The sequence below is a fragment of the Nuphar pumila genome, chromosome 13, assembly GCF_984573655.1.
Source record: "Nuphar pumila chromosome 13, dmNupPumi1.hap1.1, whole genome shotgun sequence".
Classification (NCBI taxonomy): Eukaryota; Viridiplantae; Streptophyta; class Magnoliopsida; order Nymphaeales; family Nymphaeaceae; genus Nuphar; species Nuphar pumila.
In genome coordinates, this window is record NC_143261.1 from 27,128,887 (window position 1) to 27,152,602 (window position 23,716).

Genomic DNA, 23,716 nt, shown 5'->3' on the forward strand with positions numbered 1-23,716 from the left:
GTATGCATAAAGAAAGGATAAACCATCGATGTGATGTGGTATGGACTCACACTTATGTGCGTATGTCCACTTTTGCAATAGAACGCAAAGTGCTTGCAAATGACACCTTATCGAATGACTTTAAGTAAAATAAGGTTTTTGTGTAATTAAGAAACCTATGGCATATGTCAAACAAAATAATGCAATTATGGCACTTCTCTTGTCATACACCGCACAACACAAATTATGTATTTATTTAAGCGTATCATCACGTGTTATGTATTGCATGATATCGTATCAAAGTGTGCAATTAAATGTATTTTCCTAGGTACGAAGGGATCTCGAGGTACATGTATGGGGGTTATAGTCTTTTGAGACTTATGTGAGGATTGGAACTCCTTGGCAAGTTTTGGTGTGGGTGATGGCCCCACCTCGTGAGACGAGCTCGCTTATGATAGAGATACATGGTTTATATGCTTTTACACATCTCGTGAGTCGTTTCTAGAGACGCCTTACCGTGGCTAAATGTTTCTAATTGTCTCATCGTGATGCCCAATGATTTGTATCGTCACCTTGTTAGTTCTCTCACTTGTTGCACAATGCACATATATGCTCACGTACACCTGTGCTTGGATTGCACATTCCTGACTGTTCTATTATGTAAGTCATAGTTGTGAGTCGTAGTTCTGCTCAATTGTCTCAATGCATGTAGCCTTATATTGTCTGTTTGTATAATTCGCTTAATTATGTTAGAAAGCATGTTATTATTAATTGTCATCACTTATTGCTCCATGCGTAGTTTTGTCACTCTCTTTATACTTGTTTACGCTATACCTGTTCAATTATTGTGAATGAATGTATGAGAAATGATAAGCTTTGCTTTCGTTTTCCACATATTGGTATATTGTGATTGATTTGTCTCACCAGCTCGCAAGAGTACTGACCCCGTTTTATGGGGATACAGGTGTTTGCTTCTAGGCGTACGATGGAGCTCGATGTGCGGCGGAGGACATAAATCCACACTTCTATAACGTCAAGGATCTTGGTAGAGTTTTTGTAAAGAAAATGGTTGTACCATTTTGTAAAATGTATTAAATAAAGTTGTTTCAAATGTTGTTGCTTCTCTCCGTGACCCGCCCAGAGTTTTTCACTTGTTTTTCCTTTTTGGTCTTTCAGCATTTGCGCAATGTTTTTAAAAAAAAAAGTTTATCTTAAAATCCAAAGGATTTTCAAAGTCGGGAATTCTGGGGTGTCACACTGATCCTACTACTAATCTGAAATAAATCCAAAATCAAACAAAGATCTAAAATGTAACAAAAAAATCCAATATTCACTTTTAAATAATTAAAAAAAAAACTCAAATAACCAAAATGGATCCAAATAGACCCTATAGACTCGGTAGTGTCTCTCCCGCTCTTGCATCGGCCTTCCCATCAGCTAGGAATCAGTTCATGTCTGGTTGATCTGGATCTGGGTCTGGTTCTATTAGTAGCAGGCTCGACACACGGGTCATAATGTAGACATATGCAGAGGCATGCCCATGTCCGACGCAGAACTGGAGAAAAACTTACTGATTCTAGATCCATTTGGATTCAATCAAATACTGATTTTGAATTGAAACTCTAAAACAAATAATCACAACATTTTACACGATCGTTCAACATTCAAACCATAGGAATGACTAATCAAGCTCCCCTAAGCATCATGAACTCTAATACAGTCCCATTAAGCGAGTTACTCTTTGGACCTTGTCTCAAACTCATTTCGACCATTCTCATATCCTGCTCATATATAGACCAAGGTTGGATCAGGCACAGCCCGATTGCTTGTAATTAATCACAGGCACATGCTAGATATTCCAACTGAACTATGGATCCATATCCAGACCCGGTCAACTCCAACGCATATAAAATTCAGGAACAGGGACCAAACAAAAAGGCAATCAGATACACGTGATTGCATCAGGTGTCGTATCATATCAACCATTGCAAATGGATCCCATTCGGTTGGTCTGGATCTGTCATACTTAATCAAACATATATATTAAAATTAGGATCCAGATGTGTAATGGGACTTGCATGGTCAGGCTTTTTCAGTCATAATGGCATATCTAGATCAGTTTTTATCTTTTAGAAGTGTTTAGGATGATCTACGACATAAACCGTTGAGGAGCTACTCATCACTGGTTGGATCGATGTTTATAACTTTAGATCCAGAAGAAATATCATCTTTTTGCAAGTTTTTACATGTAAAATATGCTTCTAAACAGGTTTGAAATACCATCTTATTTCAAACAATTTTTTACTGGACCCAATGTCACCATTAAATGTATGAACACATTCAAGTCCGCTCCATCTAGGTTGTGAACGGGTCGCATATTAAAAAATATTTTTAATACATTTAATATTTTTTCTTGACACATGTCAGTTGCTAGTTAAAAATTGCCCGATTCAGCTCAATTCAGTTCAGAATATGAATCGGCCGATTTCCTGAATGGGTCCGATACAATTCAGATAACATTGCATTGTTATCAGTATCGGTATCAGCCGGCCAACGATTCAGGTGAATAGGGCCAATACCGATTCTTAAGTGAATCATTCTGAATCAGCTAAACAATAATAATAAAATATTTTGTGTCAATCAGAACATGACACGTGTTAAAACCATTAAAATAATATTAAAAAAATAGTTTATTCAGGTCAGTATCTTATTGATTTTTCGGCGATACGATACGTATCGGCCTGTAAGCACCGATACCGACAACATTGCCCCCCAACCTGACGGGGCTTTCATTCACACAGAGTTTTGATTCGGGTTAGGATCGTTCGCGATCCGAACAATATCGGATCTGCCGGTAGAACCTGGGTCCAGAGGACGCTATCCGGAAAAGGTCGGAGGGAATCGGGCCCACGTGGGGTGGGATCCGGGACAATCTCTTGTCACATTTCCGCAAATAGAAAAAGAGCGGTGTGGGCTCCATCAGTACAACCCACCAATAGCAACGCAAGAAAGCGGTGCTATCCCGATATCCCTCCAGGGCCAGCCAGCTCTCCACGAGTCTCCAGTTCCTCACACGGATTGCAGAAAGAGAAGGAAACCAAACAAAAAGAAGAGAAAAGCCAAGATGGCCACGTTCTCCCTCTCCCCTCCGGCGCCAGTTGAAGGTTCCCACCGCCTTCGCCTCCCGGGGCCTTTCCTTCCGTCCTTCCCCAATCGTTACCGCGGAATTCCGACTCCCGGGAATCGGAACTCCTCCGCGTTTCCCTCATGCTTTCATGACCGATAACGGCCAGTTTCATGCAGATAGAAATACTTGTGCCTTTCCTTCACTAACCCGACGCCCTCCCTGCGAAATCAGCAAGCCCTAACCCTAATCGTCATCTCTCTCTCTCTCTGCGTGTGGTGCGCGCGTGCACTATAGGGTCGTTTCTTCGTTCGTTTTGTCTGGAAGGAACCCTAACCCTAAATTGCATTTGTTCCGCTTCTTTCTGCGTTTTCGAGGCCGCATTTTGATTCTCATTCCTTCACGGGGGCGAATTCTAGTTTGGATTTGCTTTGATTTTGGTTAGTTTTCGCTTCAAGTCGTTCACCCGGAGGAGCCCGAGCCCCGAATTGCATCATTCGGCTTCTTTCTGCGTTTCTGCGGCCGCTTTCTGATCCGCACTCATTCGCAATTGCGAATCCTGCTTCGGATAGGCTTTGATTTCGGTTTTGGTCATCCTGGATTGAGCTTGGGCTGGGCAGTCTGTAATTGCCTTCGGAACTTGCTTTGATTTCGATTATTTATTATTTTTCCTTTAATTTTGCTAATCCTGGATTGAGTTTGTGTTGTCTCTCGTTTTCTTCCTATAAATTGAGGTAGAAAACCTAATCCTAGGTTCAATTGTTCTTTTGACAGTCCCGGTCCTTTCTTGGAGTTTACCAGTGACTTCTCACCCTGCGTCTGATTCTAAATCTGTGTTATTCGGCGAATTTTTTTTATCGTTTGGCACATTCTCTTCCTTTGCCATCGTGAACCTCCTATCCTCGATCCTTAGTTGTTGCCATTAGTCTTTATGTCTATGTTTACTAGCGAACTTGATGCTAATCCTATAGCCCTCTTTGAAATCAGGGCTACTGAATATCAGGTATTAAATGGTTTTAGAACTGTCTTCATCTGCCTGGAGTTTTCCCCATTTCTTGTCGGTTTCACTTCCGTTCGATAGAATTGACCCAAGAGGAGAACGGAAATGTAGAACTAGAGGAGCCCCTAGGATTGCACCTGTTGGTGTTAGGAGTAACTTGAAATGTTGCAGCCTAAACAGGGGTAACTCTAGCACGAATTATGAATTTATAGGGCAAATCTCGGATGCGCAGAAGCATACGATTGTCAAGCGGTTGTCTGATGAATTGGACTTGGTGTCAGATTTCAGTAATTTCCGGGAAGACCCCATAGTAGAGAAGTTAAGGTCCCAACTGGGAGTTATTCAACCGCTACCTCCGCCCCCGATCAATCGGAGTGTTGCTGGACTATTCGTATTTTTCTTTTTTGTGGGAGTGATTTTTGACAAGCTATGGACATCCACAAAGAGGAACAAGTGGACTCGTGATTCTAGATCAGGTATATGGCCTCAAGTTCCCACTAGTTTTTCGTTGTTCCTGGTTAAGGATCTCCAGCGGAAGGAGTCGGTAGAATGGGTGAATATGGTGCTAGGGAAATTGTGGAAGGTGTACCGAAATGGTATCGAGAACTGGATCATTGGTTTGCTTCAGCCTGTTATCGATGACCTCAAGAAGCCTGATTATGTTCAGCGAGTTGAAATCAAGCAGTTTTCTTTGGGTGAGGAGCCATTATCGGTTAGAAACGTTGAGCGCAGGACTTCTCGCCGTGCTAACGACTTACAGTAAGTGCTTCCTAAGATTCTTATACTTTAACAGAATAATTTTTCCAATAAGTACATTTTTCCTTTTTTCAAGTTGTGTTTGGAGAATAATATTGTTGCATCAAAGTTGGGATTAATATCTTTTTCTCCATTAAAATCTGCAAATTATTTTACTTTTCCACTTATACATCTGAGCAAGGAAGTTATTTTTCTTCATGCTTTCTTAACTGAACTGAGACACTGTTGTTTTTTATTTCATTGTTACCATGTGTACTCATTGATCATAGGAGAGGAGTGATCATTTGCAACCAAGGGGCATGGAGGATGATATGCTCAAGGGATATATGTGAAGATAAGCTAGATAAACTAGCATAAGTGAACATTCATGTATAGCAATCTTGCTTGCTGAGGATTCCAAGCGGACCCCATTATCACCTCTATAACTGGTAGGTGAGGTTCTTATTGTTAGTTCCTGTCCTGAAAATGTAACTCTCGTAGTTGTAGACTGGTAACTGAGGTTCTTATTGCTAGTTCCTGTCCTGGGAATGGAACTCTTGTGACCTTTTCCATACGTGCCTATGTCCTGAAAAGAATGGACTAAGGATTACCTTTTTCCAAACTCTGAACCCTGCTTTTCCAACCTCTGAACCCTGCTTTTCCATAAATGCCTATGTCCTGAAAAAAACTGAGTAAGGATTACCTTTTTCTAACCTCTAAACCCTGCTTTTCCATAAATGCCTATGTCTTGAAAACAACTGAGTAAGGATTATCTTTTTCTAACCTCATCATGGAACCCCTGCTCAAATGAAGCCCAAAGTCAGATTCTGTTTCTCATTTTAGTGCAGGTAGAGTAATGTTAAGAAAGATGTGATTTAGAATCTTCTAGATGAAGATGGATCCTATCCAGTAAATTATCTGAAGAAAACAAATGTAGAATACGTAGATGAATGTGATCTCTTTGTGTTCATATGTAACCTGTTTTTAAAGGAGAGATATATTGATCTATTTCAGTTGGGCATGAGGTCTATTGTACACGGAGTCACAGTTTCGTTGTAATTTGTACATACTATGATACTCCACTTATGCATGTTAGTTTACCATAACTGTGAGTCTGTGACCTATTAGATGTGTAGGTCTCCTGTAGAAAGAGTTGCAGGTTGCTATATTTAATATGTCCTTTCAATGATATAATTATTAGTTTGGAAAGGGTGATCAACTAAGATGGTTGGTTGCCTAATCTCTCTCTCTCTCTCTCTCCACACCATTTGTATGGCCTTTTAAGGTTTATTGTGCAGCAGCTTACTATTGGTATCTCTACTGTCAAACTTTCAAGTTTGTTTTTCTCTGAGGATTCTTACGATTGTCATTGCATATTTGTTCTTTTATTGGTCTCTATCCATAAGTTGAAAAATTGACTGCGCTCCGCTTACATGTCTTGGTGAAATGAATTGAGTTGAATGTTTTGTGGTTATGAAGCCTCCTTAGATGATGTGGCCATTGGGTTGTTCAGCTCATTCATTGCAAGCTGGTGTTTGGTCGACATTCTAATTTTTCTTTTGCAAACATTATCATGCTTATCATGATTGGAAGGCAAACCTTTATTTTGGAGTTTATTTTTATTATTTTTCTTAAATATTTTGAAGAAGGAGAGGTGATCCCTGAAAACAAATCGATAAGTTTATTAGAGACACAAAAGCAAGGGCTGAGAAGTTGTTGTTGTTGTTTTCTCCACTACTTGGTGCTAGTGTTTAGTTGTTGTTTTTAAATCTTATATTTTAATTTTTTATCCCTGTTTAAGATTTCGATTTTTAATTTGAGTGAATTGAGGGTGCATGTTGCTTTGTTTGATTCCTGATACGGTTCGTTGTGTTACACAGGTACCAAATTGGCCTTCGTTATACTGGTGGAGCTCGTATGTTGCTATTGCTTTCATTGAAATTTGGTCTCATCCCTATAGTTGTGCCAGTTGGTATTCGAGATTTTGACATTGATGGGGAGCTCTGGGTCAAGCTGAGGTTAATTCCATCAGAACCTTGGGTAGGAGCTGTATCATGGGCTTTTGTTTCACTGCCAAAGATCAAATTTGAGCTGGCACCATTTCGTTTGTTTAATCTGATGGGTATGTCCTGTAGCTTTGCTCTGAACAAATTTTTGAGATACCTTTCATATCAAGTCATTTTTTAAGCGCAACCTATGGTATGTGATTGTTACAGCCTATGCATCCCTTAGTTAAACTGAATCTGAAAATGGAGCTTTCCAGTGAATAGATCCTGAAATACATGATCAGTAGACTGCAAATTGCTCCATGTTCTGCACCTGTCTTCTCCATCCCAAAAGACTGACATAGATGGAAAGCCATGATGTTGTTGTGCATCTAACAGGATCATGTGTTTATGATAAGGATCTATATGTTGTGAGATTGAGAGGCAAAGATATTTTATGTTAGAGGGAAGAAAGTTAGGGAACTGCTTAGACCAGTGTTGTCAGTATTGGCCTGAATCGTCCGATTTGTATTGTATCGGCAGAAAATCGAGACACAAATAACCTGAACCGGCTAATTTTCAAAAAAATGGTCAAAAACAGTTTTTTTTTTTACATTTTTAATATTAATTTAATATTTTTTGACACGTGTATTTCCCTGGTTAAAAGTTGGGCGATTCAGATTGATTCAGCTCCGAGTCGATATCTCCCGATTCACCTGAACCGTTTGGAAAACAGTTAATGACCACAGACGATTCTTACAACATTGTCAAAAACAGTTTTTGACAATTTTTTATATTTTTAATATTTTTTGACATGTCTTTCCCTGGTTAAAAGTTGGGCGATTCAGATCGATTCAGCTACGAATCGGTATCGCCCGATTCACCTGACTTGTGTGCAAAACAGTTTTTGACCAGAGACGATTCTTACAACATTGGCTTAGACCTTCTATTTTCTAAGACAAACTGTTAGACCTTACATCTAAAACAATGGATGACAAAATAGAGAAGAAAGAAAATAAGATGGAAAAAGAGAACCGTGCAATGTCCATCTAATTGATTTGTCAAATCTAATGGCCACATTGATACTGGGCATGATAACCAGTTCTGTTAATGCAACATGTAAGTCCTAAGTTCATGTAAAATGCATTTTTTCTTTTGGGACTCCACACATACTCTGGTCTTGCCTAAGACTGTTGATTCACAAGATATCCCTTTTCTTTATATTCAAATGGCAAATAGAATCAAAATCAAGAAGGTTGGGTGGGAGGTCACATGTGGTATGCTGATTCACACTATGTTACATGGATACAGGTGCCGAGGACAGGACACTATGAGGATACACTTGGTATGACACAGCGGTTCTCACAAATTAAGACACGGCAATATGGCCGTAAACACACAGATGTGTGTGTGTGTTTACTTCTTAACCTAAAGCAATAAAACCTTAATATCATCTTGAGTGCTAACACTTGAACAGCAATTCTAAATCAGTTTAATTGAAAATATCAAATAATAAAACTATGTTGAAATTGAAATATAGTATGATTGATGAAAAATTTTCAAAGAAAAAGAACACAAGTGAATATAAAATAGGTAATCAAGATCATGAAAGTAAATTGTTTGGCACCAGCTTGTCTGTGTAGTGTCCTGGTGTCTCTGATTGTTGTGTCTTATTGACACGGGATACACATGCTTAGTGAAGCGTCTGTGTGACATAGCAAGAGTAATTGCAGACACCAGGTTGTGGTTTTTGCAAATTGTGGGATGCTGGTCTTTATGTAGAACTTTAAACTTTTTCCCCAGGTATATTGTTTCCTTTGCAGTATGTTTTGTCTACATTTTATGATTACCTCTGGGAATTTGCTGATGTGTGTTTGGCTGTTTTATGCATGTAATGGGGAATACATCTGCCAGCTATCCCAGTACTCTCGATGTAAGTGCACTTCTTCTCAGTCCATATTTTGTAAATGTATTCAGTCCAGACTATTTTTGTTGATTTATTATTTATTTTTCTTGAAGTTCCATTGTTACCTGAGTAACTGTATTTCTCATGATCTGCATACTGCAGTGAAGTCTTCTTATAACAGACCTTTTTCTTTTTAATTATCTTTTCCTTCATATTTTCATTCTTATGACAGAATTCTTCATTATCATTTTAGTTTCTAAGATGCAACCTATTTTGTATGCTGCCTAGCGTGTATTTCTTAAGCTACTTTCAACTCTGCAGATTTTATTTATCATATAGTGACTTATCAGGCTTGATGTTTGGTTAGTTCTCATGATATCTTAACGGAAATTTTAAAACCACACACACACACACACACGTGCATCTTAAAGCTCATATTTTTCTCTGTGTAGCATCACTACACAGTGACAAAAGCTAAAAGACAGTATTTATCGAGATCGTCTCAGGAGGCCTCTTTATTTTTCCAGGTTCTTATTTGTGAATAAAAGATAAAAAGTTTAAAATTCTCTTTGGAAATAAAAATAAAAACATAACAAGAATAAAAAAGAGTGAAAAATTAGACATGATAGCTATCTCTTTTGGATCTTTTTGATAAAATGAGTTTATCAGGATAAGTTTTTAGCAATAATTTTGTGATATGTTTTCAAAGAGTTATTGCTTGTTCTTGTATAACTCTCATGTATGTGAATGTGGATCCATATTAGCTTTCCTATGCAAACAACTCTCCTATTTAAGGTTGGTATCTTTTCTAGCCTTTTTTGAGAAACAAAACATTTTTTTTTTGTGGAAAAATAAAACATCATGCAGTGGCACCTCACGATGAATCACAAGGGATGCCTTTTTAGTTTTTCAAGGAACTTTCGATGCATTATGTTCAGTTTCAAGGTTTATTCAGTTATGGCTTCAAGATGTACCAACTGGCATACTTTAACAAACAAGAAGAATACATATTATACATGGCATACTTTAACAAACAAGACAGCTCAGCCGATCTTTAGGTTGCCTATGTTTAGTTTGCGATTGAACATTAAGTTCCAGGTCAAGCTTGGTCTTGTCCAAAGCCTTGTTTGGTCCTTCTTGGGCTCATTTTTGGTATTGTCTCCAAAAAATTAATTTATGCTGGAATTCCAATACGAGCTTAGGAACTTTTTATTAGTCTATGAATCCTACTTCCTCATAGATTATAAAAAGGAATAGGTTTTGAAAATTTGATGCACATGCAGTTGTCAATATAAAAAGTCAAGCATGCTGCACATTGTTTTTTTTTTCACTTCTCATTTGGTGATATCAATTTTCATGTTCCATATACTCTTTATAATTATTGGTGTAATAAGCTTTCTTCTTTCTTTCTTTCTTTTTTTATAAAAAAATCTCTGTACAATAGTGGTTGGTGGTGGAGGTTTTTCTTTGGTGCTTGGGTTTTGTGATGCACCTTTAACATTGTTAATGTATCAACAATGAGAAAGTGCTGTTGTAACAATATTCTGTCTTCTCAATGCCTAATGCTCCATGGATCATAGTTTCTTTGATCAGATTGTTTTTCTAATACATGGTTGAATGTTGAGTCTCTTATTCAATGAAAAGAAAGGTGTCTTCGTCCTATTAATTATGTATTTTAGTGCTAATAGCAATGCTAGCTTTGTTTCAATAGTTTGGTTGCTTGTTAAATTGATTCTGAATTTCAATTGGCTTCTGTTGATCTAGGTTCCTGACAAAACTTCTAACAGAAGATTTGCCTCGACTGTTCGTCCGGCCAAAGAAGATTGTCCTTGATTTTGAGAAGGGAAAAGCAGTTGGTCTTGTTCTAGGGGATTTCAAAACTGGTGAAATACATGATGGAAACAAAGATTTTGTTGGTGAACTGTCAGTTACATTAGTTGATGCTCAAAAACTTCCATATGTTCCAATAGGTACGTGTGATTCTATTTGTGCATTTTGTTGGTACTTATGTTCATTTTGTTGTTTCATAACTAAGTCACACGGACTCGGCTAAAAGGTCGACGCACCCATGTTGCCCGTACCCGACACGGGTGCGGACACGGTCAACGCACCGGGGCTAAGTCCGTCCACATTTTGGATTTGGTCAACTTTGACCGAATCTATTTTTGTCCATTTTAGGGCAAAAGACGTATAAAAACTAAAAAAATCGATATATATATATATATATAACAATAATAAGACTCGGTCAAAGTTGTGCCCATTAGAGGACACGGCTATGTCACATGGGTGCGGGTGCGGGTGCGGGGATTCGGCACTTCCAAAAAACCCGGGTGCGGGGGTGCGGCAGGGGCAAAAATGTAATATATATATATATATATAAAGGGTTTTTTTTCAAATTTTGCAGCTGACAGCTGCTGTCAGCATAATTTTTTTTTAAAAAAATTTCGCAGCCCATTTGGGCAATTTTTTTTTTTTTAAAAAATGGACCTTAATGATCCTGGGTGCGGTCAACGCACCCAGGATCGGGTTGACCGCACCCTGTGCCGCACCCGCACCCGCGTCGAGTCGCGTCGACGCGGGTGCGGCACCCTGCTAGCCGAATCCCTGTGACATAGGGACATGGCTATATATATATATATATATATATATATATATATATATATATATATATATATATATATACGTGTCCCCGTGTCCAAAATTTTTGAAATTGCTCCGCACCCGTGTCGCACCCGTACCCGCATCCATGTGACATAGTTTCATAAGTACCATTCCTCATTTTTAGGTCTGCATTTTTTCATGGTTCCTGAACGTCAGTGATTGGTTAAATATGGCAATACGCCAATGTAGAGGTGGGCATCGGGCCGACCTGGCCCATTTAGAGCCCGACCCATCGGGTTTTAAGTGCTTCCAGGCTAGGAGATGGCGCTGTTCTTAACGGGCTCGGGTTTGAAGAGCAGCCCATGACCTGGCCCATTGGCCCAATGGGCAATGTTCAGCGGGTCGGTCCAGCCCAACCCAAACCCATTTGTAGGTTATTTTCGAATGAAATTCATAAATTAATTCTTATAATACCAAAAACAATGAATTAAATGAAAAATTAATGCACCCATCTAATTATCTTTCTATTTCCCATATAATCAATGCAACTAATTAGGTAAATAGTAAAAATTACCAAGTTACTATGCAACCATCTACTAAAAAATTAATTGGGTAGCTCAGGACCATCGGGCTGGTAGCCCGTGGGCCGACCCGGGCCTCGTCCATGTATATAACGAGCCGGGTTTCAGCCTGGTAGCTAATGGATCAGGGCCTAAAACCTTGACCCAAACCCGGCCCATGGTGGGGTGGGCCGGGCCGCCCGGCCCATGGTGGGGTGGGCCAGGCCGCCCGGCCCATTGCCCACCCCTACACCAATGTGCTTAATCTGATTTTTTCTTTGTGAAACTGCAGTATCAAGCTATCAGGATATATAGTGGTTTGTTAAAGGTTTATCATGATGTAGCACTTACACTGGGTTTCTTAAAGTGTTTTTCTAGTCTCCAATTTGGAATAAATTGTACTGCCTTTTAGTGATTATGTTGTTTGATTATCTAATTGTGAAATCAAATTAACTAGTTTCAATAAATTGTCAGGGAAGACTGATCCATATGTTGTTCTGACACTGGGAGATCAAGTGATTTGTAGTAAAAAGAATAGTCAAACCACTGTAATCGGGCCTCCAGGTGCTCCAATCTGGAATCAGGTGCATACTTTCTTCATCCTACTTTTTGTTTTGCTTGGGCGTATTTTCTTCATGGTCCATGTGAAGTTACATTTTTGTTGCTTTCTAGTTTTAGGTTCTTCACATCAGCTAAATTTTATTTTTTCTATGCTTGGTGGTAGGATTTCCATATGCTTGTTATTGACCCAAGTAAACAGCGACTGTGTATCCAAGTGAAAGATTCATTTGGCTTGATGGATTTCACTGTTGGCACAGGGGAGGTAAATCAACTGATTCATACTCAAGAAACTATGCAATTTGAATTTGTTTGGCAATCTATCTCAGTTCCTGAAGAATGAAATAGTTGCCTTTGATTACTGATGGCTTTACAAAAGTGTCTATTTTTTCCTCTTGAAGTTGAGATTATATCATATATCGTGCTAGTAGAAGTGACAGTTCTTTCCATGCTTGCGCTCTTCACGTTTTCAAAACCTTGGGCTGCAAGGCTTCAAATTCTGTGTTTATTTCAAAATATTTCCTACAGAATTTTCATGTCAAATTCGGCTCACCATGCATCCAACACTTGTAAGCAGTAGGAGTTTACTAGTAAGTGGCTTTATTGAAAAAAAAAGTCTATTACACTTTTTTATAGTTTATGACAATTTCACATGGCATCACCTGTTGAACCCTATAAAGTAGAAAATACCGCTAAAATTCTTCATTCTGGCAAAATCCCATGGGAGGCTTGTTTCCCATTTAATAAAAGCACAATATGTTTCATCGGTAGGTTTAGGACAAAGAAGGAAGATTGATTGACAACATATTACCACCTTCTATCTTACTTAGAGAATGGATCCCTGTAAACTCAATGCCGCAACTATAGTTCCACAGAAACAGATATTTAAATTAAAAAGTGAATGTTCTTATAGTTTATGCTTGAGATTATCAAGTCATGCCTATTCACATCTATATTTGGATGCCAAAGTGAATGCTATGATCGACTCTTCAGAGAACCGTGTATGCATTAACTGGAAGCCTGCTTCAAGATGTGTGCCAATTGCAGAGACATCTCTGAGAAAATTTTATGATTGGTTATTCCATTATCTTTATGTGTCCTTGTGTCAATTCTGTACATTGCATGTTTACTACTTTCTAGCACACCAAATTTGCCATGCCCATTTTGTAATAACCTTTGTCAATAAGCAGCCAGTCTTTCTTTTGTCCTCGTGTTGACTGCAACTAAGTTTTATAAATAAATATTGACTGTTACCACCCAATCCACTATATATCTGATCTTTTTCTTGTATATCAATTTCCAGTAATACGAAGCGTGCTCAAGATGCAATAGTCATGTGGAAAGCATAGTGCTTAATTGCTAAAACATGGGCAGCTTCGACTGTCATATACATCTGAAAGTTAAATATGATGATTTATGCTAAAAGTCCATGAATTATTGCTAATGGGGCATACACTGTCCTTCCTATCCTGGTCTAGTTCTTTGTCATTGGATATGATTCGAGATCTTACTCTAAAGACTATGCTATAGAACAAAGATTTCATAGACTGAAATTTGATAATTTTTTTGTATCTAGTCTTCAATAGTTGCAAGGCTTGTTTTAGTTATTTTCAGCTGTCATACTAATTGTAGGGTGACATCTTTTCAGGTTGAGCTCTTCTCTCTTGAAGACACAGTCCCTACAGATAGAATTATCTCCTTGAGACGTGGTTGGGGAATTTTCAGTAAAGGGTCATCTGGAGAGATATTACTTCGCCTGACATATAAGGCATATGTAGAGGATGAAGAGGATGATAGCATAGTTGAACAACTGGATAGTGACATGTCTGACGATGAAACTTCATATTATGAAGAAGCTGAAGGCTTCTATGAACGAAGAGAAGGAAATTTGTCCAATGGAACAGAAAAAGAATCTTTTATGAATGTTTTATCTGCTTTGATCGTGAGTGAAGAATTTCAGGGAATAGTGGCATCGGAAACTGGAAACACAATATCATCTGAGGAAGCTGTGAAGCCAGTTCCAAACATGCAAAGATCATCTGGTCCTAACCCCGCAATGACTCTCACTGACCCTGAAATCAGACCCAAAGGCTCTGGAGGTATTAGTTGAGCTTATGGTATCTCTCTTTAGTTATAGCGGTGCTATTTTTGGATTGTATGTCTTGAATTCAATTATCTAGATGTGGGAATACTCTATCGGCACTAGGATACTCAAAAGTTTGGTGGCCTTCTACCTGATGTCGTAAGTCTTATTTTCAAGTTCTTCTCAGCAAGGGAAAGACTTACAAGATTTTAAGAAATTGTTATTTTAGGAGAACATAGGGAAGATCTCAGTATACCTAGGATATAGGAAAAACAAAGTATTTAGAAATTTATTGAAATTCGTGTTAAAATCATGATAAATTAGAGCCAGAATTTCAATATCTTCCGATATCATTGAGATTTTCACGGCCTGTGAATTTCCTGCAACGTCACGAGAAATTCAAGATATCTTTTTACTTGTTAGATAACTTCTCCCATGTAAAGCGTTGCTTCTCTTGGTAAATGTTTATTTTGCATTTTCTGTATAGGTTGTGCATATAGCTGTTGTTGCTGGCACTTGGCAGTGTGGTGCTGTCATTTGGTCATTATGTGAGTTTTATTGCTTGCTAAGTGCTTTGTCAAAGACTGAAACTATATTTTCTCTTTGTTTTTAATGTTGAATTGCAAATCAACTGATTCAGTTTTGACATATTCTCTGCATTATTTTTGCTTGTTTCTTCTGGCTGCTACTTCAACTATCATGTTCCTTTTTCTTTTATTATTTCCTTCATCCATCTTTTCCATTTGGTTTATCATTTTGATTTAGTTGTTTATGCTGTCCTTATCTGTAACGTCTTTCTTGATCTTTAGTAAATCAATTGTACCATGTGCCTTGATCAGGTTCAGTAATATTTTGGCTTGCCTTAGTCGCAAGTATCACATTCTTGATTTTCCTCAATGTGGATGGCTCAAATCTCTCCAATCCTTGACCATGGAGCTGCTGGCACTTTGCTGAGAACAGCAATGCAGTGATTCATAGCCTGAGGTACAAGACTTCTTTCAACCCCAACCACCCCCACCCACTCTTCCCTTTCTTTTGGATTATACGATCTGTTCACATCTCTGGGAATGCATTAAGACTTAAGAGCATTGCTGAATTTTTTTCCAGCATCACTAAATCTTGTTAGTCCTGATTCCACTCTAGTTCTGAGTTCTGATATGCCTGGAATGCTTTTCAACAAATTGACTCGAGTCACTAGTGGCTAGGTCTGTCAATGGGCCAGGGGACTAATTGTTGGATTCAGGGTTTGTCGGGTCAAGAAAATGAAATCCCAAACCTGGATCCATATAATTGAAGGAGCTTATTTTTCACTAAAAGTACATATAAAGACTTGGGTCAGGTCAGATGTCTGAAAAATTCATAACCCAAACCCAGCCTGCATATTACTCATGTTGAGTTTGGTTTGACGAACATGATATTTGGGTGGCCATTTTTCTTGACTATACCTGGGTGTTCAGGTTCACGTCAGGTCTGGTACCTGATACAAATCCGACCCATTGAAAGCCCTACTAGTGGCCTTGGCCCAGGTTGCTAGGTTTTGACAGACATTGTTTTGTTGAGGAAAAGTATTTGTTTTTTTACATCCATTCTTCAACTCCAACGCTGATATTATATTCTTATTGCCTAGTTCAAGGTACTGCAAGACATTCTAGCAGTTGAAAATTTTGAATTGGAAAGCTCCAAAGTCTTTCTTAGATATTTCAAAGGCTTTCATAAATATTTAGTGCCTGTTTGGGTGGTTTACATGATTTTTGAACTAGTATTCTCATTTTTTAACTGTAGTGCTTTCGTATTGATTTCGTGGTTTCATATTTTTTCAGATGGTTTGGTGGCACTATTGCTAGATTAATCACACTGCCATTTCTCCAATATTATTTGGATGCTAATTTTAGAGTATAATTTTCCCGGCAGAAGTTGTCAATTAAATGTGACCTATGTGTTCCCCTGTAACTATATTGTCCATATGTAACGTTGTATGGATACTCGAGTTTTTCCAGTGATCCAGTAATGTGTCTTGTGTATGTACGAGAGAGAGAGAGAGAGAGAGAGAGAGAGAGAGAGAGAGGTCTCAGTATGTGATGCTGCCTCTCCTTAACCTGATGAAAGAGGCTGAACACTGCATTTCTCAGTTTGGCTCAAAATATGGAGACTCGTATGAGAAATGTTTGGGCGTGAGACCACAGTTTTTAAATCCCAGGGTTTCGGATATGGGCCCTTAATAAAAAAATCTTGGGTTTGGCTCAAGTTATGGAGACCTAGTAAAACATGATCGGGTATGAGGCCGCATTTCGGATATGAGGATATCCTAAGGCGTTTAACTTGGGTATCCGTTATAATCAAAGATGACCTGATTTTAGGATTAGTGTTATATATATATATATATATATATATATATATATATATATATATAGTAAATCAATCATGCTGAACACATCTTTACCGTCAGAATTTTGAAAAAAAAAACCAAAAATTTCTATTGGGTAGGTGTGGGAGGGTTTTCATTGCCCCCATTTTTGTTGAAAAAACACCAAAAATTTCTATTGGGGAGGGTTTTCATTACCCCCATTTTTGTTAGGTCTTGTTAGGCCTCCTCAAAAATCAGTTTTAAGTATTTTTTTTTCTCACTTCTAATTATGTAGATGTGATCGATAGGTTTTTTGTAGTGTGTAGTAGCTTTTGGATCGCTGGAATCTGACCTGTATACAGGTTTTTATGGTGATCCAAAATCAATGGCTATGAAGGTGCTAGTTTTTCTTGGCTCATAAAATCATGTTTTTTTTTATAGAAAAAACATGGTTCAAGAGTCAATTAATGGTTCAGATCTATCATAAAACAATTAAAACCTTTAGGGCAGAACGAGAAATGAGGTCTAATATGTTCAATTCTCATATATATATATATAATATGTAGGCGTGTAAAAAAACTTAGTTAAAAAGGGAAGTAGCGGGGTTCAGTCCTCCATCACTTGTTTGAAAGAAACAGAGGCATCCATTATGTGGATATTTTTCTTCGTAGGTAGTGATGTTGGTAAGCTCTTTCAATCAAATTTAAACCAGGCCGTCCAACTTTGATCCAAACAACGGGTTTGGGAATGAGGACAAATTCTTGGATTGATATGGTTTCTTTTATATCTGACCCAAACAATTATCGAACGTGAGCCCACAAGGGCTACCCTCATCTGGCAGGGGCCACTTGTGTGTCACCAAGTCTACGGGATGTCACAAGTTCGAAACCCATGGATGGTGTCCCTTGCAGCAAGGTCGAAGCTGCGTGTACTTTCTGGTGGTAAGGGGGCCTTGAATTATCCAAAAAAAATAATTTATCAAACGTAAATCTTTGCTGCTATTTATCATGAGCGGATTAGGATAGATCTCAATCTGTTGCCAGCCTTAACAAACCCTAATCTGGTCTATTATTTGTTTAAATTTTTACACCAAAATCATGGCATAATTCAAAACTGTACTACTACTAACAAGCCTAATCCGACGCAATTCTGATTCAACCAACCTGTTGATAAGTTAACTACGGCTTACCCACAAGTAGGGGTGGCAAAATCTGACCCGACCTGCCAACCCACTTCTTAGCCGGGTTAGGGTTTGGCTTAAATGGGTTCGTGTCGTAAACGGATTGACCCACCTAACCTGTTCATTAAACGGGTCGTGTTCGTGTTAGGGGTATGCCAACCCGTTTACACGAACCCGTCAACCTGCAACCCGTTTATATATATATATTAACTTATCTAACCCTAACTCTTAACTTTACACTTCAGTCACCCACCTAACTCCTTCCTACCCAGCCGAGAGCCCGAGACCTCTCCTCTCCACTTCGTTGCCATCACCGCATAGGCACACACCACCACCCTCTTCTCTCCTCCCTCTTGTTCCTCCTCTTGGTTTGGCACCCAAGCAAAGCAAGCCCACAACTTTTCATAGGTCCGGGTATGGTGATTAAGACCCGGGTCCGGACACAAAGGACCCATTAATGCATAGGTCCAGGTATAGTTTGTGAAAATTTATACCAGACCTGGGTCCAACCCGAGTTCCGATTAAGACCCACAACTTTTCAATGTAAAAATGAAAAAAAATATATTATTTTACTGGGTATGGCCCAGGTCTGGTTCGTGTAGTTTTTATCGGATCCTGGTATAATTTCTTTTATGGTGTATCTGATTCGACTTGGATCCAGACCGGATACCATACATGAAAATTGAGGCTAGGTCTACTTCCACCTGGATCCGAACCAAACCCGACCCGTTGACACCCCTAATTTATACCGGAGGATTATGGTCTACCCTGACCTGGCCATGATCCGATCCATTGACAGCCCTAACAGTGATGGCTCATATTTACTTTTGGCAGTCCGAAATATTTGATCGAAATTGTTATTTGCTCGATTTTCTATTTGCTTACGTCTTAGCACGTGAAACATGAGATAGTTATTTTGCCAATATGCATCACACTATTGTGTATGACCAACATGTGCGCCCAACTTTCCAAAAAGTTTGAAATGTTCATAAACTTATGCACCCATGTCCTCTATGAGCACGGTTTCCTAAGTGGCAGGTAATACCCTAAACCATTTAGGGTATATGTAGGACAATCGATACACCCAGTCCTTAATCGAGTTCGGCTTCACTCATCCTCCATCTTCATACCCCTCTTAAATCTTGTGATGTAGGTTGTTTTGATCAAATCTGAACTTATAGATTGATTCAACATGGTTGATTTAAAAAGAATGGTCTCTTGAATCATATTTTTTAAAGCAAAATATGATTTTTTAAATCACAAAAATCTGTGTTTTGTCAACCGTTGAGTTTTGAATCGCCAAAAAATCTTGTGCAAAAGTAGGATTTTGTCTAATTAAATATCGATCTTCACTAAATAAATTGTGTAGAACACATCTATGAAGTCTTATTTGATCAAAACAACTTAATCAATAAAATCGCAAAGGGGTATGAAGATAAGGATGACTGGTTACACCCTAATTTTGGACCTAGACAGACCTTTATGGGATCTGGTCGGAGTGAGTCGACAGTATTACGAGCTCCCTTAGAAGCTGTTGATCTCACGATTAACCACATTCAAACCACTACAAATAAGATGCCTATCACTTGATGTGCTCCACCCTTTTTCCCAATGCTGTTCATGCTCTGGATGGATACCGTTGGAATGGTTTAAAATTGAACGGCTGACAGTTAACCCTCAAAACTGTTTGACGGTTGTCGTTCATTTTTAAGATGAACGATATCCAATGCGGTTACCATCAGAGGTGCCTGTGACATGATTCTCTCTCACTTAATACAGTTAGCGCCCACAGAAAATGTGGGTGTCTGTTCTTGTGGGATGCAAGAAACATAATCCGCTTCTGTTCTGGCATTCCCATCTTACACCACTAAATAGCCTGGTAAACAAGTTGAACTAACCAAGCTTGAAGTGTTCAAGCGTGGCTCATTCTTGTGAGAGGGTGGTGTATGTTCGCCCCCGATGATTCACTGAATCCCACGTCTGTGTTCGGGGGATCGAATGAGCGCCACGTATTCATGCACATGGGGCTCATATTCCCGTGTATGTTGACATAACTTTGCATCGGACTCTGGTGCTGTTGCAAAGACTGAATCACCCTTACTTGTTTTTCCTGCCCTGAAATGACGGTTCGAGGAAATGACAAAAATATTCTCCATTCAAAAGTTGTGAAACGACCGGTCGATAAAAAGACAAAAAAGTCCTCCATCCAGAAAGTTTGATGTTAACCATTTAAAGTGGAGACGTTCCCTATTCATTAAACCCCTGCGCCATCTGCTGTAACAGTTGCTCCCATTATCAACCAAAACTTTGCCTTCGTCTCCAGTCTAGCTTTCCGCCTTATTTTTTATCCTGTTGTACAACACACTGTCGCCTTCTCGTGCCTGCCTTGCGTTACAAAACATTCCAGTGTCTTCTCTTCATTTTTGTTGTCGTTAGGCATCATGGTAGAAAGCAAAGATTCACAAACATTCCTTCCAGTGCCATTAAGGCAGCGTGAGTAGCTTTTTATCTCATCATGCGATCGATGAAGAAGGCATGTCGTCTTATGTGCCATTAAGGCATTGTCTGGTTATTGCAGGTAGATCTTGTTCTTACGAAGGTTGGAAACTTATCGATATTTGTAAGACGCTGGGACCTATTGACAAGAATGCTTGTTTGCAGATGCTAGGAAGGGCCTCTACCCCATCAGGTATCCTACATTCATTCATCGTATGCATTGTATCTCAAACCGCTGTATTAGTAACAGACTCCCGTTTTTGTGAGATACATTTTTGTTAGTTAATATCGATTTGTTTGCTATTATGCTCAAGTTCTTCCTTATCGATTTGTAATTTATTGTGCGATATATTTATCAACCTTTTAGATAGTATGGTTTTGTATCGTCGATTTGTAAGTTATTATGCTGAACTGCCGCATCGATTTTCAATATCTTACAAATCGCTATGCATACATATCGTTTGTGTAAGATATTATATTTCATGTAATATGTATTTGTAAGATATTTGTACACAGACTTTGAAAACATGTGGATGCAGAAACACATCGTTACACGAATGGCGGGGCGATTTTCGCATGCATATCGCTGCTCTCTCAGCGACTTCTATTGAACTCGCTTTAGAGCCTCATGGATATTATGAGATCGTTATCGTCAACACACATGTACGACATGTGTATTTTATTGGCATGGTAAGCGATAAGTCGATGCTCAGTATAAGCAAACATCAAACTGCACTTGATTTGATACTGTCATGCATTAAATCGTTGCTTTGACTTGCTTAACCCTAGTGGTATCCGTTGTTATATGCATCCTGATTAAATCGTAGTAAAGCTATGCCGCTTGCTAACCCAAATTGATATATTGCTTACAAAACATTCCATTGTCTTATTTTATTTGACGTTGTTGTTAGGCATTATCGAAGAAAGCAATGATGCACAAACATTCCAACCAGTGCCATTAAGGCAGCGTGAGTAACTTTTCATCTCATCATGCGATCGATGAAGAAGGCATGTCGTCTTATGTGCCATTAAGGCATTGTCTGGTTATTGCAGGTAGATCTTGTTCTTACGAAGGTTGGAAACTTATCGATATTTGTAAGACGCTGGGACCTATTGACAAGAATGCTTGTTTGCAGATGCTAGGAAGGGCCTCTACCCCATCAGGTATCCTACATTCATTCATCGTATGCATTGTATCTCAAACCGTTGTATTAGTAACAGACTCCCGTTTTGTTAGTTAATTTCGATTTGTTTGCTATTTTGCTGCAAAACACAAATTGATATATTACTTAAAACATTATTGAGCTTATCATCAGGTTGTAATAAAGACGATGTAGCTGAATCCATCGAAAGATCTAGAGAATTGAATATCTATACTTATGACACAACTGAAGTATTGAACATCTGCACTAACAATTCACATGAAAAGAAGGGTGCAGGCATTAGACCCACTCTTGACTTGAATGTTCCAGCGGAAGAAATGCAATTCAATGATGAGTTAGACTACCATGACAGTGCACATAATAAAAGTGTAGGCCCCGGGAATGTACACACAAGTACACTTGACTTGAATGTTTCAGGAGAAGAAATGCAATTCAATAATGAGGTAGATTTTGATGACAGTGCACATAATAAAAGTGTAGGCCCCGGGAATGTACACGCAAGTACACTTGACTTGAATGTTTCAGGAGAAGAAATGCAATTCAATAATGAGGTAGATTTTGATGACAGTGCACATAATAAAAGTGTAGGCCCCGGGAATGTACACGCAAGTACACTTGACTTGAATGTTTCAGGAGAAGAAATGCAATTCAATAATGAGGTAGATTTTGATAACAGTGCACATAATAAAAATGTAGGCCCCGGGAATGTACACGGAAGTACACTTGACTTGAATGTTTCAGGAGAAGAAATGCAATTCAATAATGAGGTAGATTTTCATACAATAAGAACTGGGAATATACATGGAATTACACGTGACTATGTTCCTGTAGAAAGAATGCAGTTTAATAACGAGGAAGATGCATATAAATTTTACAATGATTATGCCTTAAAAGTTGGCTTCAGTGTGAGAAGGTTTTCTTGGTCAAAAAATGCACAGGGTGTCTTGGTTAGAAAGACATATGTCTGTTCCAAGCAAGGTTGGAAGAAATCAATGGGAAATCCAACAAGGAGCATGCCAGAATCAAGATGTGGATGTCAGGCGAGATTGGTTTTGAGAAGACATCTGAATGGGAAATTTGTCGTGCGTACTTTAATCAGTGATCATAATCATGATTTATCTGTATCATTTATGACTGCTATGCTAAGGTCACATCGTAAAGTAACTGTAGCGCATGCTGCAATGGCTGAAATAGCCGATAGCGCCGGCATTGCACCAAGGAAGACATACAATTTGTTTACCCGCATAGATGGTGGTCGCGAAAATGTGTCATTCACTCCTTTGGATCTAAGAAACCACTTGAGAAGGAAGAGGACAGATAACATGAAGAACGGAGAAATATGTTGTTTGGTTCGCTACTTACAGAATAAAACAAGCAATGAACATGGTTTCTTTAGTGCAATGCAAGTGGACGAAGATGGATATGCTGTGAATATGTTTTGGGCAGATTCAAAGTCTAGAGTAGATTATGAATGCTTCAATGATGTGCTTGTGTTTGATACTACAGTAAAGATTAATACTGAACAGTGGCCATTTGCGCAGTTTGTGGGAGTGAACCATCACGCACAGAGTTGTATATTAGGTGGTGCTTTTGTGTATGACCAGACCAAGGAAAGCTTTGAGTGGTTGTTCAGAGTATTTACACAGGCAATGAACGGGAAGCATCCTGAAACTGTACTTACAGATGGTGATCACGCAATTGCGGCTGCAGTGCTTCATGTGTGGCCAGATGCACATCATCGCCTATGCTTGTGGCATATCTTTTAAAATGCAGCAAAGAACATAGGACACATATTTAATCAGAATACAGGGTTTGACAAAACATTTACAAGGTGTGTACTTCATAGCGTAGACGAGGTCATTTTTAAGTCGGATTGGGACAAAATGATTAAGACATACGACCTTACTGACTGTCTGTGGTTACAAAATTTATATGCAGAAAAAGAGAAGTGGGCATTGGCATATGGAAGACAATACTTTTGTGCAGGTATGATAAGCACACA

The 23,716-nt window shown here is 38.7% G+C and overlaps 1 protein-coding gene across 1 annotated transcript; it reads left to right on the forward strand.

The window, feature by feature from the left end:
- The first annotated feature begins 3,093 nt into the window (after positions 1-3,093).
- Positions 3,094-16,775, forward strand: LOC149818175 (tricalbin-3-like). The gene is made up of 9 exons (XM_089984969.1): positions 3,094-4,862; positions 6,719-6,960; positions 8,738-8,756; positions 10,494-10,699; positions 12,365-12,474; positions 12,615-12,713; positions 14,097-14,547; positions 15,371-15,515; positions 16,352-16,775. The coding sequence occupies exons 1-8, from the start codon at positions 4,114-4,116 to the stop codon at positions 15,457-15,459; spliced, it is 1,965 nt and encodes a 654-aa protein (XP_089841095.1). The 5' UTR covers positions 3,094-4,113; the 3' UTR covers positions 15,460-15,515; positions 16,352-16,775.
- The last annotated feature ends 6,941 nt before the right edge of the window (positions 16,776-23,716 follow it).